Below are 17,289 nucleotides of genomic sequence, written 5' to 3' on the forward strand. Positions count from 1 at the left end.
TAATGGTAACATGGTGTAAGCAAAGTGTTCCTGTACTGCCTTTGTATCTGTCCTGTGCAAAGGATGTGGTCTGCAGGGCTCATTATCTGGCTGATGACTACAGCTCCAGAGGAAGACGTACCCAAAAAAGCCATCATCGGTGGTTTTATCAGCTCAGTTTCAATAGCAGAAGAAAATTGTTGTGTTCAAACTGGAGACTGGGGGATGAGGTCTGTCCACAGGCAGCTTATATGGCCTTGGGAATAAGGGCCGAGCAGAAGCACTGCAGCCAAAGCTGTGACTGCTGGCAGGGCTCTAGGTGGAGCCCCCAGGCAGAACTACATTAGCCCGGTTCCTGGACTGCTGGTGGCCCTGGAGCAGTGACATTTCTGGGCTATCAAGAGACCAGCTGATGGACCTTGTCTTGGGCTCTGTCTCTCCAAGCCCACAGTTTGGCAAGTGAAATTACAGACATAGAGAAACTGAACTGTGGCACACAGCTTGTTCTTCCTTGCAAACAGGGAGAGAAGGGGAATGCTGAGAATGCCTTGGTGGGACGTAAAGGAGAACCTGGCCCTCCAGGTCTGCCTGGGCCCCCTGGACCAAAGGTGAGTGTTTTTTTTCCTGCAGGGAGTTGTGTGTTGTAAGGCACTGTGCCCTGCATGAGGTGTGTAGGAAGGGGCAAAGGTTGCCCACCTCTGATCACCTGCCGAAGGGATGTCGGGTTCTGCAGATTGTTTTTGTTCTGTTGATTTATATGCTGAAAGAGAGAGAATTTGTGAACTGTGTTTCTGGGAGGAAAATAATTGTGCTCAGGTAACTCCCCTCTAGGCTCTGTAAGAAAACAGGTGCTCAGAATAAACAACAACCTCTAGTCCCTGTGGTACCTGAGGAAGGGTAGACATGGGGGAGGCAGGATGGAGGCCCTCCAAGTCTCCTTTCCCCTTCCTCATCTACCTCCTCAAGGAGCAGCAGCAGTAAAATCCTGCCCTTTGGCAAAGGACACTTAAATCTGAGGTCCAGTCTCAGATGCACTTGGAACAGCTTTCCTGTGCACTTACTTTGGGTCTGAACTGGGTGCTTTCCTTCATGCTGAATATTCCCTCTGCACTGGGTAGAACAGAAGGGCACTTGGTGCGAAGTCATGGCAGGAGACTTGGGTTACTGGAGGAGAAGGGGGCCCAGAAGGGTACAATTCTTCCTCCTGGAAATGCAAAGCTGGCCCCCTCCACACAATACAAACCCATCCCTTCCCCTTTCTCTTTCTCTCAGGGAGAAGCTGGTGATGTTGGCCGGCCTGGTGCTGCAGGGTCACGGGGGGAAAAGGTACAGAATGCTTCTGCACAGCCCAGCTCCAGGTTCAGTAGCTGCAAATTTGTTCTTACATGTACAAAACAGCTGAAAAGGAGCATTTTAAAATTAAGCTGTGTAGTCCCAGACTGTTTCAGAGGACTAGCAGAGAACAATGATTCCTGGAGTTCAAGCAAGAGAGGGGATAGGCTTTGTTAACATCATGTTCTTCTTGTTACAGGGGGAACCTGGTTCACCAGGAGACCAGGGACCCATGGGCCCAAGGGTAGGTGTCCCTTCACTAACACTTGAAGAGTTTTGGCCACTCAAAGGAGTCTAAGGATGGTGGGACCACACTGACAGTCTAGGTTGGGCCTCTGCTTTCTTAACAGATGTTCTCACTGTCACTAAAAGTGCTTATAGCTGGGCAATGGCTAAGTTTGAGACAGGTCATTTCTCCACTCCCACACCCTCACCAGAAGATGCTCCCACCTTAGGGGAAGAAAAGTCTTCTGAGCCACCTCGGGGTGCGTGCTTGGCTTATTCATAGGAGGAGGTGGGTTTGGACATCCTAGTCTGAACTCGGACCCTTGGCATACCAGCAAAGGGCAGCAAGAGGGTGTTTGGTGCATGCCCAAGTCTGGCAATCAGACAATTCGGTTCCTGGATTCTGGCCACAATTTCACCATTCACCAGACCTGCCAGCTTTGATGGTCATGGCATGGTGATCTGGGTTTGTCTGGCTAGGCTGCTGTAGTGTTTCCTGTATAAAATGTGCTTTTAAGAGCTTTGTTTAATAAATGAAAAACTGGAAGCTCATGAAACAGGCCCCTCTGAGACCCCTTTTTTCAGGGGTCTGAGTACCCCATGGAAAGGGCAATCCCCAAGCCCTGGCTAAAGAGCTGATATTTTGCAGGGCCCTAAAGGAGAGCCTGGGAAGGATGAAATGATGGACTACGATGGGAACATCAGTGAAGCTCTCCAGGTGAGCAACTGCCCTCCTATCCCATGAGGTGACTGCTGGGTCCTTTACTGTTTCCCAGGGGATGCAGACAGCTGAGAATGATGGAGTTCTGCTTCCTCAGCAGTAGCAGCAAATGGAAGTACTTAGTTGTTCCTTAGTCCCCTTCATCCCACAACTCACTGCTTATAGTCTTTTGGGAAATACTTGTGCACCTTGTTTAGTTGATATATTAACACTGGTGGACATAGAGCTCATGTGAATCCCCTCAAGAGTGGCCCATTGACTTGGATAGACAGCGAATAAAAGGACTGCAAAGCTTCCTTGAAAACATGTACTGATGATGTGCAGAGTGAGCGGCTGTGCCCAGCTCTGGGTTAGCCTGGGCTCTACTTGGAAAAAGGGGAAATTGTAGCATAACAGCTCCATGGGACACAAAGGTAGTTTTTTGCTTTTGTTCATTTTTGGGGCTCCTTGCTCATTTAGGCCAGTGCTACATTAGTGGAGAACAAATGACCTCCAGGAAAAACTTAGTTTTCCAATCATTGTTTCCCATTTTGATTTTTTTAATTTATTTTTTTTCCTAGGAAATACGAACTTTGGCCTTGATGGTGAGTTCCTAGCAATTTAGGTGTGGCTAAAACATTTGACCTTTGCTATTGGGAACCAGTGTTGGGTCAGCTGACAGCTGGAGGAAGAGCTCATCTTGCCTTCTGATCTTGGCACTTGAATTCTAATCGGGCCCTTTATTTTTCTGCTTTAAGAAGTAATAGGTGCTGCTCAAAACAGGCAGTGCTGAGAAAGGGTAGGGAAGAGCAAGGGGGGCTGACCAAAGCAGTGAAAAAGGAGATTCTGGGTGCCTTGCAAGAAAGCTTATACTGGCAGTCTGTGGTGGACGCTTTCTGTGATGGGAGGGGAGGACATTTTCACCATTGGTAAGTATAACTTGACATAACTGTCCTGTACAAAAACAACCATTTAAACAGCAGTGACTACAAGCTGTTTGAAGACAAAGAGAGGCAAGGTGGTTATTTTGAGCCAAAATAAGGGAAAAAGTGTCCCTGTATTTTTCTTCTCAGGAGAAGAAACCCAGTTAGGAAAAAAACTGGGGGTTTAAAATGCAGTATGACACACAGTTGTTAACACATGCTAGGCCAGACTGCTCCCTAGGTCTCCTTAAAGTGGTAACTGCCAAGACCAATTGGGAAATGTGAGGCCATTTAGCTCTGTTTAAGCTGTGGTTGGGATCTAAGTAGTGCAGTGTTTCCTATGATTTCTGTTCTAAACATATACTTTTGTAGATAGGAAGGGAAAACCTTGTTAAGTTCATCTCTGTTTCACAAGCAAATAGCTGTGGTCATTTTTGTTTTCTTCTATGAAAGTATAAAGAAATATATACATAAAACCAACTCACTTTGGACTGGCCTTTGCTCACTCGGGACTCTCCATTGCTTGTCTTCCCACACAAATACAATTTTAGGAGTCCCTTGGAAAATTCCCCAGCTATTTCCCCCTAAACTCAGAAAAGCTGTTTGGTTTCAAAACACAAAAGTAAAAGCCCTGTTTGGTAATCTGAAAATGAGTTTTTCTTTATCTAGGGACCCCCAGGACTTCCCGGTGTGGCTGGACCTCCAGGGCCACCAGGACAGAAGGTATTTGCTCAGTTCCATACTCGCAGAGCTAAGGGAAACAGAGGAGTGGTGCAGGAAGAATTTGTACACACAACCTTCCCCAAAGCTCCTATTCTCCCTGTCCAGCATTATCAGACTGTCCTGCTGGCCTCTACCACTCCTCATGCACAATATCCTGAAAATATCTTTTCCCACAATGATAACACCTTATCTGAAAGATCTGAAGGATCTTTTCTACTTGCCCTCCACTTTAGGAAGCAGCTTATGGGAACTGATCCCTGTGTGGGGATTGTATTGGCTGGGGACTGTGAACTGTCACTCAGGATAAACAAGGCTGGTGAAATTCTTAGGCAGTCACACAATGTGGCTTGTTTCAACAGGGGTTTCCATGCTTTTTTCTTGGTGACTATTAGTTACCAGAGTCCCTGCAGACTGTTTCTGTAATGTCCACCCTTCATCATCACGGTGCCACGCAGAAGGAGTCAGAACAGCTGCTTTCAAACTGCCAAAGTACCAATTCTGTGTTTCAGGGTGAAATTGGCTTGCCAGGTCCTCCAGGCCATGATGGAGAAAAGGTAAGACACTGCCTCTGTGAATTGCTCTTTCCTTCAGTGTTCTTATCTGGAATTAGTATGTTCCATCTCTGTCACTGACATTGCACAGTTGCTTTTCCCACAGTGCAATAAAGTATTTTGCTTCGCAAAAATGAGCATTAATGGTTTATCAAAGTCTTAACTTATAAGGAGCAGCTGGGTTGGCATGGCAAATCTACTTTGTCCTGCCCATGACTCCTCAGAGGGCATTACTGTGAGTGAGAGGTTGAGCAGTGAAAGAGACTCTGGTCCAGGGAGTCGCTCTGCAGGAGTAACCTTACTCTTAGCTGTAAATATTTCACTTTATGTTGTGTGGATTTCTGTTAGGGACCACGTGGCAAGCCTGGAGAAGTAGGGCCCCCTGGCCCTCATGGACTTCCAGGAAAGGATGGGCTACCTGGAATAAAGGGAGAGCCAGGTCATATTGGGGTCACAGGAGAAAAGGGCAATAAAGGAGAACCAGGACAAGCCGGCTCACCGGTGAGTAAATCGAAGCTGTCCAGGTTATGGGGCAAGGCCCTGGGACTTCTCAGATACCTCAGAGCCCCTCCGAGGTGGGTGCTGGAGGCACCTCGTTGCTGCTGTGTGAAGCGTGCCAATATGGAAGTGATGTCTTGGCTCCCTGGCTTGCTGAAGTGGCTGTCCCCAGCTACCTGCCCTGTTCTCTGGGCGCTGTGTCACTTCCTCAGCTTGCTGCCTGGTGTATTGCTTAAACTGAAAAACCACTGTAAACAAGCAGGCCTGACCATGAGTGAGAAGGCTGAGGTACCAACATGCATGCCCTCCTAGGAAGGCAACTGCTTGGGGTAACCCCTTATATCCCTGCCACTAACTGGGGCAGAGTACCCAGTCTCCCAGCTACAGACTGTCACAACTCCTGTGTCCCCAGCACTAGTTGAGAGGATTTTATGCAGGAAGCTTCTGTCTCTACAAGATTACTAGGGTAAAACTCTTGTTGTCACAACTGGCTATTGGGGAGTGATTTCTAGCGTGAACTCCAAGAAACCGCACAACCATGAGCAGAACGTGGAGGCAGGAAAGCAGTACCCCATCCCCACTCTGGGCACTGGCACGTCCACGATGAGAGGAGGACGTTCAGGCATTTGCATGTCCAGTTTCAATACTAGTGAAGCCCTGCATTTCCCAGGGCACCAGATGGTTGTCTGAGGTTTTCAGTGTGTTCTTGCGGCAACCAGAGCCAGTCTCAGCTCTTGCAGTTATGTCTTGTGTGTCTGCCTGACTTAGCTTTGCAAAGAATCCACAAATCGTTCTTGATCCATAGGGTCTTGATGGCCCCACTGGAGAGAAGGGTGAACGAGGTGACCAAGGGGTGCCAGGACCACCAGGATTGCCGGGTCCCATTGGACTTCCAGGATTGACAGTAAGAATGAAAAAGGCAGGCTGCTCTTTCCTGCTTGGCAAAGAGAAAACGGCGCAGAGCAATGCACAAGGCTTCATTTCCCAAAGTGCTGAGTATCTCAGGAGCCTCAACCCCTACCCCTTAGTTAGGGGCTTAGGTGTCACTGAATGTCCATCAGGTCTCCAGCGACTGGCAGGGGTCTGGCTGGGTGTCTGCTCCCGTTGCAGTCTGGAGGCGCTGGCTCTGGTGGCTGCCCACAGCCCCTGCACGGCTCTGTCAGCTGAGACGCCCAGTTTGCTGGCAGCACGACTCTGTTGTCAACCTGCTTGCCATAGCCCCTCCCTTAGGGGCTGTAGTGCAGCAGAGAGGTGTCAGGCTGCTGTTGGGGAAAGGCAAGCAAAGCCCTGTGGCACTCCCCTTGCACAGCCACGAGGTACCGCCCCTGGAGGTTTCCCTCTTTGTAGGGTGTCTCCTCGGGAAGCAGAGGTGCAGGAGAGCTGCAAGTGAGCTGTTTGTGGAAGATATGGTGTGTTCCATCTCCTCCTTTGGGGAACTGCTGCTTGCCAGCATACGGGTGGGTGGTTCACAGGTGGCTTCTGATGCAGTGAGGCCCCAGACTGCACCTGGTTGTGACAGGGTCTGTTATTGTGTGCAGGGAGAGAAGGGTGAGCCTGGGGAGCGTGGAGACAAAGGAAATCCGGGAGAATCGGTACGTTACCTTTCCCATTTTCCTTCTGCAACCTCAGCAGTTGGGGAGGCATGACTTGGCAGCAGTGCTACTGGCAACCAGCACGTCCCACTGTCTTATGACACACCCTTCACTGAGGACAGCAAGTTTCATCTTGTGCGAATGAATTGCCAGCCACCTCTAGCCCCCGATGCCCTACTTTTTCCCTTACACAAGAACAATCTATCTCACAACAAGCAATTGATAATGAAGGCCTGGGGAAGACTAGAAGATTGTAGAAAGCATGACAAATATTTTCCTTGGCATTTGTGGTGAATGGATTTCCTGAACAATACTCACATGTTTCTACATACATATTTCAATAGATTTTGATTCTTGATTTTTGCCTGCTCTCCCCTCAAAGATCACCCCTAGCTTTTGTAATGCCCTGCAGCAAGGAGTCCCACAGGCTATCCAATATACTTCTGTATGTGTGGAGACAGCCACCTTCTTTCCTATCTTTTGAAACAGCTGCTAGCTGTTGGCCTTGAGCCTCCTTGCAGGAATGGTGGTAGTGGAAGTGGATCTTTTTCTGGAAAAAACTCACTGTTTTCCCTCCTTCTAAATATCCTCAACTGCGGCATAACCCTCCCCAGAGTCCTGCTGCTGCTTCTCAGCTACTCTGTCCTGGGTTGTTGCCACTTCTGCACTCGGTCCTTAGGGGGAGTCCAGGTTTCCAAGCCTGGTAAGGCTCTGCTGCACCCTGTGCCCTGTCTCCCCTGTCAGCAGTTCCCCTCTGAGGGCAGCAGATTATGACAGCGACTTCTCTTGCATTGCTTTCTAGATATCTGGCCCCCCTGGTCCCCAAGGCCCACCAGGACCTTCAGTAAGTATTGAGTGATTCACCTGAGAAGCAAGGCACTGGGAATAAGGATAGAGCGCGAAGTGGCTGGGGAAGATTCTGGGCAGAGAAAAGAGCCACAAACACCGGAGCACTGAAACAGGGACGTGATTAGTATCACTTCAAAAACCACCTCCCCAGGGTAGGTCAGAGCTGTGATGGGCTGGGTAGGTAGAGGGACAACGTTATGTTAGTCTGAGATGAAAGGGAAGACAGCAGCAAGACGGGATGGATGGGATTAAAGGGATCAACTGCAGAAAAGGTCTTAATAGCAAGCCTGGCCCAAGCCAGGTTGTCCTTGGCAAGAGTCTCCTCATTACCAGATGAGAACAGTACATGAAGTGCCCTTTGGACAAATAAAGAGGCTTTCAGGCTCAGCATTTGTGCCGTCATTGTGACAGAAAGGGAAAACTCTATACTGCACACTGAACTGGGAAACCTGGATTTTAAAGCACATCCTTAAACATTACTCATATCTTGTCTCTCATCCCAAATACAGGGTCTTCAGGGCCTCCCAGGACCGAAGGTAAGGCTGTAAAACACTACATCCTGAAATTTTAAGAGAATTGTCCCAGGTGCAAGAATTCCCTTCAGTATCAACTTCCTAGCTATCAAGTGATGCTTTTCTTCCATCGTGGTAAGAGGACAGATCCTTCTGGGTATTTTCTTGAAAAAAAATTGATTAGCAGCTCTCACTTTAGGACCCAGAAAACTGGTCATTCCCTCCAGTTTTCACTCAGAGAAGTGGGGAGTCACCAGCCCTTGGAAATCTTCCCATGAGAACATAGTTGAAATCTTTGTCTGAAGGGTGAAGGTATGTACAGTGGGATGAACAGCCTGTCATACAATCCTAAGTAACTGAGCTCTAGCTTAAAATTAGCCAGGTTCTATACCCTGTGAATTCTGTTGTAAAGCCACTCAAGAACTTCACTGCTCTTGGTGATGAGGAGCTTTCTAATCTCCATCTATGTGTGTTTATGCTCAGCATGCACCATTGGTCTGCCTGCTGTAAAAAAGTACTGAGATGAAAAAATATTTGAGTAGAAATGTTCAGTATGAGACATGTCTGTATGTCAGTACATATGACAAATGACAGTAGAGAGCGGTCTTTTTCCTCTGACATTCTTGGCAAAGATTGGAAAATACAGAAAGTGTCTTAATTCTTCTGGTTACGCTCAGTAGTTGGCTACCAGCGCTATTTGAGTGCTAAAGGGGATGGTATGTTTATCCTGATTCATCTTTTCTCCAAGTGTTGATTACAGATAGTTATCTGTCTTGCTTGTCTGTACCTCACTAGCCACTGCTATCCAGTGTCTAGGAAACTTCCACAGATGCAGTTGTCTTTGGGGTATGTGCCAAACAAACGCAGGTGAGTCTGGCGCAGCACAGACTGGAGTGTAGGCAGGGGCAGTACTGCACCAGTTCCTCCTTGAACAGAGGATCTGTGTAGACTTAATCAGCAGGTGCAACGAGATGTCCTGAGTGTGGAAATTTTTGTTCCATCCCTGCAACCCATAATAAGCCTTTTTGTAATGAGGCTTTCAGTAGTGGGAAAGAAGAGCATTTCACACCCTTTGCAGACATGTCAGAAATAAGTAACTCTTCCAGGCATGTGCTCAAGCCAAATGCTGGTGTAGAGCAGTGATGCACGGCTGTATCGAAACCGGAGCGCTGGCAGAGTGAGCCAGCAATGTGTTGTCTTACGGTGGTAGGAGTACAGCAAGCAGGCTTACTGTTACTGTGCAAACACGGTTCTTCTGACACTGCTGTTTCAAAATGCAACCACGATAATGTTTTAAAATGCCTTATGAACAAGAAGGGGGAGGGGAAGGAGGGGAGCAGGATCTTTGGGTTGCATTTTGAATTTATGAAAAAGGAGTATCTTGTTTAATATTGCTTTATAGTTTATAATACAGAATTTAAAAAATATAGTTGGAAAAAAATGATGAAATTATTTTTTGCCAAATGTTGAAATCGATGCCTTTTAATTTACAAAAGTGTTTCCAAAATTTATTTCGGTATGATTTTTTTTTCAAAGCTTATAGACGCTTGTCATTCACTTCCAGTGGATCCACATCTTAAAATGTAAACCCACCCTATCAGACTACTTCTAGTTACTTACATTAACCTGCCATTCCCTGCAATAGCGTGGAAAGCAACGCAGAAGTGAGCTCAGCTCCCCTTTGGCCGTCTTTAAGCACTGGGCCTGAATGTCCTTTTACTGCCATTGACTTAAAAGAGGTGCTTACACAGAGGTTGTCTGGCTGGTACTGATTTTCTCCACTGGGCTGAGACTCGGGCTAAAGCATTACTCTGCTGCCTCTTGTATTCTTTTTGCTGCTTCGCTCTCTGAAAGGAGGAATGTTTGTTATATAAGTGGTGTTATGGTGGGTTTATTTTCTGCTTCATCCTTCCTTTAGGGGGAAGCAGGGATTGATGGACTGAAAGGAGAGAAGGGTGCCCAGGGTGAAAAAGGAGACAGAGGGCCACTGGGATTACCCGTAAGTATCCAGGAAGCAAGCAGCACTTTATGAGCCAAACTTATATCAGCTGTAAAAAGATCCCTCAATAGGAGACGCACACAGGGATTTAACACGTAAAGTCAGAGATGATCTATAAATAACTGTGCCTTTGCTTTTTAAACTTAAAGCCTCTATTTCTGTACAGAACCTTTATCTTTTAGATCTGTCAAATAGGTCCTTGATCACTTTAATTCTTCCTGCTTCTGGCAGGATTGGGAAAAACAAGCAATAGGTTTCCTGTGGGTTCTTCGCACTTCACAAGACCAGAAACAGAAGTCAAAAAGACGTGAAAAAGAAAACACTTTTCCAGCTGTTTGTCACCTGGGCCAAACTTTGTACAAAGCTTTGTGCTTCTGAATGGAGTCAGCTTCTTCGCTAGCCGATACTTTCCTCTCACTTCTGCAGTGGAATCAATGCTTCCCCTGACATGGTAGAAGCTTGCTGTGTTCCCTGCTATATGTGAACTCAGCCACATCAGACTAGTGTTAGTGCACTGCTTAGCTTAGCAAGGGGGAATTGGCAGAATGATAAAGAAATTACAGTAGCTTTAGAGATACAAACCTGAAGACGTTGTGAAGCTTTAAGCTCACAATGTAAAAAGCCTCTTCTCCTGCTGTCTGAGCTGACAGATGATAATGAATTAGTGGTAACTAGTTCTACCCAGTTGCTCTGCAGCCCCCAAGTTCTCTCCTCATAAAAAGCACCAGCGGCAGAGTACGCCCTCTCCCTTTGCTGAACACACTGCCTGGAAACAAGCACCGCAAAGCGCATCTTGTGTACTGTGTGACTTTGTTGGCCTGTGTTTGATCACCCAGATCCCTTGTCCCTACTGAAATGTGCGTGTCCTTGTTTGTAAAACGTTTTCCTCCTTTTATTGTGCTATATAGCAGTTACCTTCTAGGGCCTGGGTGCATCGCATGTAGCTAGGCTCTCAAGCGACCTCATCATGTATGTATTCACTGTGGCTCTGTGAAGAGCAAGGGGGGAGAAAGCCACACTTCTGGAAGGCTCAAATGCAGAAGATCGTGCCTCAGCGAAGCAGAGAGGAGGAAAAACCCAGTCCCCATTTTGCCCTGAGAAATGCAAATGGAAGCTTTCTGTGTAAATGGTTATTCCCTCAGTGGGGTATCTGTGGGGTATTGGGACAGGGGACAGGCTTTTATGACAGTCTGAGCAGAAGATGCCCCAGCAATTATCCTGACAAGCGTGGCAGGGAACATGCTACCTGGTTTTCCTACAGCAGTGAGCCCCATGAGAAACCAAAGTCCCTTAGCTCTTTGCATCACTCTTCCTGAGCTGTGGAGATGGGAAGACCAGCTCAGAAGCATCCTCTTAGAAATGTTTTGTGTTTGGATCAACAATATCTGCTGGCCAATGAGGGAGCACAGATTAGTGAGCCGTTAATAAGATCAGCGAGATACTGTGGATCTTGTATCCCTCCTCAGAGCTGCCTAAGTCTCTTCCTGAGCTTTTCCATGCCCAATCCAGTGTGTTTTCAGCCTGTCACACTAAATGCAGTGTCAAACAGGTACTGAAATATTTCAAAGACAGACTCTGTAAAATCCCACAGCTGGATCTGCTGCCTTTTCATGTGTTACTTAGGACTTGACATCATGCCAGAATTTCAGCACATTTCAGCACTGATTGCAGTCGCCTTGGGCTTCTCCCTATGGCCAATAAGCTGAGTGTCTCCTAGCCACTGTCAAGAGACAAGACACTGGGCTAGATGGGCCTTGGGCAGAGCCACTCTTAAGTTTTATGGATGAGGAAATTCAGGGCAAGAGCCAAGTGTTCAGAAAAGTGCCACATAATCTTCATCTGGTGAAAATCTGCACTGGTGACACAGGAAGATGAGCCACCTGTTTTAAAAGCTTCCAAACAATTGGACGTAGAGTGGAGCAATCCTGGAGCTAAGCGTGGAAGTCCTACAGGACTTGGGTTTCTTGGTAGGACTGATGGCTCTGTACTGCTTGTAAATGCCTCTGTAACCACAGGCCTCTGGTCCTCTGAGCCTTGTGTCTCATCTGTGTTGCCTAGTCTGCTGCAAAGGCAATGCAAGTTTCAACTCCACTGTCACATTGTCCTTTTCATCACCTGTCACAGAACAGCTTCTTCCTCAGGGGTTTTCTTGGTGGCACATAGAGAGGGAAATTTGCATTCTCAAAGGGATCTAAAAGTTGCAGGTCAACATTATATGTATTCAGTGTTTCTATGTTTTTGTTGGTTTGCCTGTAAGTACCATCACCTGTCCTTGAGATCTTAATTTTTGTTTATTGCAAGCATATGTTTGTCTCAAGTCACTGCTTCACTCACCTCTCCCCTCCCCTCTCCTTTCCCCCTCACCCTCCTCCCCTCTCCTCTTGCCTTGTTTTTGTTAACCCTCCCCCGTCTGTTCAGGGTGCTTCAGGTTTAGACGGCAGGCCTGGACCACCGGTGAGTTCCATTTCTCCATTACCCTACGTTCCTCCTCCCCAGTATCGTGATTTGTCTCGTCTCTTCCACCAGAGTCTCGTTTACGCCAGGAATAACCTTCTTTTCTCCCAAAGCAGGCTTGGGAGGGGGGTTAAACTCAGACTGAGAAGTGCTGTCACATGCTTGTCTTTTTTGATACTACAGTCTGTCTGGATCCTGGGATCACAGGCTACTTGTTCCACTTTATCTCAATAACAAGATGAATGAAACCTCTGCATGGTTCCATGTCGCTCTGTTCCCCTGTCCTCTTTATTGTGAGGGGTCTCCATCCTGTCTTTCTCCACGGTAGCCTTGCTTGCCATCTTGTAGGGACAGTTGTTCTTCAGTTTTGCCTTAGGCATAATAATGACTGTGTGTCTTGTCCTGTGAGCAAAAAGCTTTGTGCTTTGTTTTCACACATGGCACTTCAGGCTGCATGGCTGTGAGTTGCAGGTATGCTTACAGGTACCTCTCCATAGCCTGGTAAGCAGCTCACCGCAAGAAGTTGCATCTAAAAGGCCGCCTGCAAGCAGGACTAGCCCTTCGCCTCTCAGCGGCAGAATGCCATGCAACTTCAGCAACTCGGCACACGCTTTGCTTAGTCCCAGCTGCCTGGGGGTGCCAGTGGTGGGGTGTGTTCCAGTTTAATATATACCTCTGAGAGGCAGCAACATCTAACAGTGGAGCGGGAAGATGCAAGAGCCCCACTTCTTGCTGCTAACTCACTGTGAGACGTGAAGGAAACAAACTCCTTGTGCCCAAGTTTCTCAGTCTGTCAAATTCAGAATGAGACAAGTAATGCTAACCTGGTTCTGCAAGCCATTCTGCTGTTGTTGGGTAACAGAATGCTATTCTTGGCTGTTAAAGGGCCGAATATTTTTTAATCCCTCTTGGGAAATCACACATAGCTCGTGTACAATCCATTTGACTATTTAAAAACAAAAAGCAATTTCTCCTCCTCAGCATAACTGGAAATAATTCAGCTGCTCTAACTTCTGAACAGAATCTGAATGGCAGCTTATATAGTCACTTGTTTTGGGAAACTGTAGATTTAACTTTATAAATGTAGTGGCGAGATCTCAATGATCTTAAAATAATGCATATGTGCAGGCAATTAAGATTTCTGTGATGTGAACTCCTGTGCATGATCCTAGGGAGAACCTGATTTTCTCACTTCCTTCACTACACTGAAGTTGTGTTGCACGAGCTACCTCTCCGCTTACATTCTGCAGATCTTAACTTGTCTGAAAAGCTCTCCTGATCCACATGAGTCATCCTGCTCACTTTGGAGGGGTTACTTTAGTGCCTAAGGATTACAAGCTCACACTAAAAAGTGCAAGACCTTTTCCATAAGGCTGTAGAAAGGTGTCCCTGTTCTGGAAGCGTCTTCCTTTGGTCTTCCTAGAAGGCAGGTAATGAGCCTCAAAGGTGTCCTTTCGTCGAGATTCCATGAAGGAATTGTGGCTCGATACCTACACGGTTAGCAAAGTTCTTGCTGATCTAAAAGCATGTGATACAGGGTTAGGAAGGTAAACACCTGTCTATACTATGTAGTTAGGTGGGCGTACTGCACACCGCAGATCAGAAAGCTATCCTTTATCTAGACGGTAGAATGTGGTCTGGGAGAGTTGTAAGAGACCTTCCAGTGGGAATACTCCACAACAAGTTCAAGGAGTCTATGCTGAATTGAAAGTTCTTAGCCAGAAGGACTATTGCCTAACTGCTCTGTTGCCGGCATTAAAGATAATCTTCGGTTAATTTCCCAAAGCCCAAGCAAGTCTCAGCAGCACTGGGAAGTAAGTTTGGTATGCTAGTGGGAGATGGCCCCTGTGTCAGAGGGTTGGCAAAAAGACTGTGTTTTCCTGTTAGCATGATTGGGAGCCTGGTGGAGTGACATAAATGGCAAAAAGGGAACAGAGGGACTGGGACTGAATGATAGCCCTTCATTTGCATCTGTGTAGGTACACATCTGCATTCACCTCTGCAGCATGTTGTTTTTAAACTTGCATGATTGACTGGCTGCCTGCCACCAAGTAACAGACCTCTTTCATTTTTGCTCAACTCAACTGACTTCGGGGTGGGGGGGGCGGGGGAGAGAAAATAAGGAAATAAAGAAAAAGAAAAAATTTATTATCATATATCTAAATGACCTTTATTCTGCTACAGCTTTCAGCCTTGTCTGATAGAAAACTAGAGAGAAAAAAAATTCCTCCTGTGGAACTGGTAGCAATGCCTGCTGTAACAATTGTCAAGAGAGAGCTTCAAAATTAAAAATAAGGCTTTGTAAAATGGTGCTGGTGTGATCTAATGTAACAGTAGTTCCCATGTTCTTCAAATTGCCTGTAACAGCTACTTCAAATCCATCGCCACCAACACTGAAAGCTGTAGCACATCTAGCACAGATGCCTTCCACCACCAGACTGTCCTTCCCAGCTGTGCTTTTTCCTAAAGGAGCAGCAGTGTCTCCTGCCTTTAATGAGGCCCTGGAATAAAAATATCCTGATGTGTTTTCCTTCCTACAACTACAGGGTACTCCAGGACCAATTGGGGTTTCGGGACCAGCAGGACCAAAAGGAGAAAGGGTGAGTTTTCTTCAGAACTGACCAATGCTCTGTAATTTCTTTGAAGATACCGCAAGTCTCTGTGATGGTGAAGCTCTACATTTTTCTAGAGCTGGAACCGCTCTCTCCTCGTGCATGTAAGACCCTCAGCTGGGCCTCTTTGAATTTTGAGTATCTCATCCTCAGGGTTTTCAGGTGCTTTGAAAGGGGTCCTTTACTTTTCTTCTATAGTGCTGTTATAGGCACTGCTGTGCTGCCTGTTTGTACTGAATAGGAATGTAAGACTTTCTACTCTCTTGTCTTCATTTCAGGGCAGTAAAGGAGATCCTGGAGCTGTCGGACCAATGGGGCCAGCAGGGCTTCCTGTAAGTATGGAAGTACCAGGGATTTTTTACCTACAGTGCCTCTTCCCTTGCTGTGGTTGATAGCTTAAGGTGCTGCTGTAATACAGCATTTGCAGTTTCAGCTAGGTTAGGTGATAAAAAACCAAAGTTGCAAACCTATGTACACTATGAGAGCAACAGAAAGAGCTTGGTAGCTTCAGAGCAATTATTCAGAACGAGAAGGATGAAGCTGAAGGCAAACTAATTCGCCTTGGTCCTCAAACTGCCAAAAGAAGCTGCACAGGACTCCCAGGACATGTTATCTTAGCCCAAAGAGCTGCTTTTGAGCACATCTGCTCTGTTTCCCTTTCCACAGCTTGGATGCCTGCCTCCCACCTGTCTGAGAGGGCCTGTCTTGTCATTGCAGTGACAAAAGCTGCCTTCAGTGAGGTTACTTCCACTGTTTAGGACTATTTTTTGCAAAACGGGGCCAGTGTTGGAACTGTAGTGTTATGTAATCATGGAGCTGCTTTGTTGTGTTTGCTGGTTTTTTCAGGGGCTGCATTCTCTGAGCTAGTTTGTATTTTATCTGAAGAACCCTTAGAGTAGTAGAAGTGGTGTTACAACCTGGATGGTCTAATGGAGGTGAAAAGGAGGTTGTCTGCTGGAATTTTTTTTGTCGGGTTTTTTTGTTTTGGTTGTGGTTTTTGTTTTTTTTTTTTTAACCATACAGCAATTGGTACAAATGGTAAAAGCAAACAACTGGGCACACATTCTTCTTTTTGAGTGGGAATACAAAGGGGCCCACTTATTTTAAAATATTTCTTTTTGTGTTGATGTATTTCAGGGTTTACAAGGTCTACCTGGTGACAAAGGTATCCGGGTAAGTTACCAGGCAAACTTCTTGCATTTAGTTACTAATGTCTTCACACAGTGAAAGACCGGTTAACTCCTGAGCAACCTTAAGTAGCTAGCATGTAATTCTGCCTGCTTGACCTTCATATAAGTAACTTTACAAACTTGTATTTTAGCAGGTGATACCTGTAGCTTGTATAAATGAAAACTATAGGAGGGATTTTCTAATGTGTTCATTGCTGTCACAGCTCTCCTCTCACTGAAGCATGGGACTTCAGGTGTAGTAGAGTTAGGCTAACATGATATGCTTTAGGAAATCCTGAGTATCTATTTACTGGTGTGTGTAGCGATTCCCATAAGAATTAACTGAGGTGAGCCAGCAAATCTTATTACGTTACTTCTAAATTCCCTCTGAAACATGAAAAAGAAGGTTGCCCTCTAGCAAATGATCCTCCGGAGAATTTGGCAGATGGAAATTTGGAAAAAATAAATTAAATTCACCTATCTTAAAGAATCAGACACGAAGCCTCCTCAGGCATTGTCCTGAATGGATGTGATGGTGAAGATTTGGGTCAAAACCAATAACATGAATGGCTGCTTTTCTGTCATACCACCTGTGTTACAGAAAAATAAACGTTACTAAAAAGTGCATGTTGAGAAAATCCTTGCTTTTTCGTCAGGTTTTCCACAATGTAAGGAATTTCTTGCCTGTTAAGGCTCTGAAACTTTTTGATAAAAACAGTTGAGAGCTATAGTTGAATATAATTTATAGTTAGAAATATAAATGTCTTCTGGATTAGACTTTGTAAAATTACAGTTTTATAAATATGTCGAGTAGTTCAACATAGTACACATTTGTATGTCTTTATGCATGTACTCGCACATACATTCTCTTCGTAAGACTCTGGTATCACCTAAGTTTATCTGAAAATGTAAAGTTTTACAGTGCATGTGCCTGTGTGGTGATTTCATTATATGAATTTGCTTTTGATACAATAGTGAGTGTTCTCTGTCCTTTATCTGCAATGTATTTCTGACCTTACTCTGCACAGAATGGGCAATTTTGGAAAGCAGTAGCCAACTGGCATCTTAAACTAGGGGAGAAAGGTCCACGTTTCATGGGAGCTCTGAAGTTCTCCCCTTTTTTAATCACTGCATTTCTGGCTTTGCTTCTTAACTTCCCCTTCACTAAGAT

At 45.9% G+C, this 17,289-nt stretch overlaps 1 protein-coding gene across 1 annotated transcript in view; it reads left to right on the top strand.

The window, feature by feature from the left end:
* Nucleotides 1-17,289, top strand: part of COL13A1 (collagen type XIII alpha 1 chain) — a 94,587-nt gene that overhangs the window by 68,204 nt on the left and 9,094 nt on the right. The window contains exons 27-43 of the mRNA XM_080401317.1: nucleotides 501-587; nucleotides 1,252-1,305; nucleotides 1,511-1,555; nucleotides 2,186-2,254; nucleotides 2,818-2,841; nucleotides 3,829-3,882; nucleotides 4,392-4,436; nucleotides 4,782-4,934; nucleotides 5,737-5,835; nucleotides 6,470-6,523; nucleotides 7,326-7,367; nucleotides 7,882-7,908; nucleotides 9,803-9,883; nucleotides 12,302-12,337; nucleotides 14,884-14,937; nucleotides 15,228-15,281; nucleotides 16,087-16,122. Of these exons, the coding sequence (XP_080257443.1) occupies nucleotides 501-587; nucleotides 1,252-1,305; nucleotides 1,511-1,555; nucleotides 2,186-2,254; nucleotides 2,818-2,841; nucleotides 3,829-3,882; nucleotides 4,392-4,436; nucleotides 4,782-4,934; nucleotides 5,737-5,835; nucleotides 6,470-6,523; nucleotides 7,326-7,367; nucleotides 7,882-7,908; nucleotides 9,803-9,883; nucleotides 12,302-12,337; nucleotides 14,884-14,937; nucleotides 15,228-15,281; nucleotides 16,087-16,122 (1,014 nt within the window). The remainder of the gene's footprint in view (nucleotides 1-500; nucleotides 588-1,251; nucleotides 1,306-1,510; nucleotides 1,556-2,185; nucleotides 2,255-2,817; nucleotides 2,842-3,828; nucleotides 3,883-4,391; nucleotides 4,437-4,781; nucleotides 4,935-5,736; nucleotides 5,836-6,469; nucleotides 6,524-7,325; nucleotides 7,368-7,881; nucleotides 7,909-9,802; nucleotides 9,884-12,301; nucleotides 12,338-14,883; nucleotides 14,938-15,227; nucleotides 15,282-16,086; nucleotides 16,123-17,289) is intronic.

The sequence above is a fragment of the Falco punctatus genome, assembly GCF_963210335.1.
Source record: "Falco punctatus genome assembly, chromosome: 9".
In the NCBI taxonomy this organism is placed as follows: Eukaryota; Metazoa; Chordata; class Aves; order Falconiformes; family Falconidae; genus Falco; species Falco punctatus.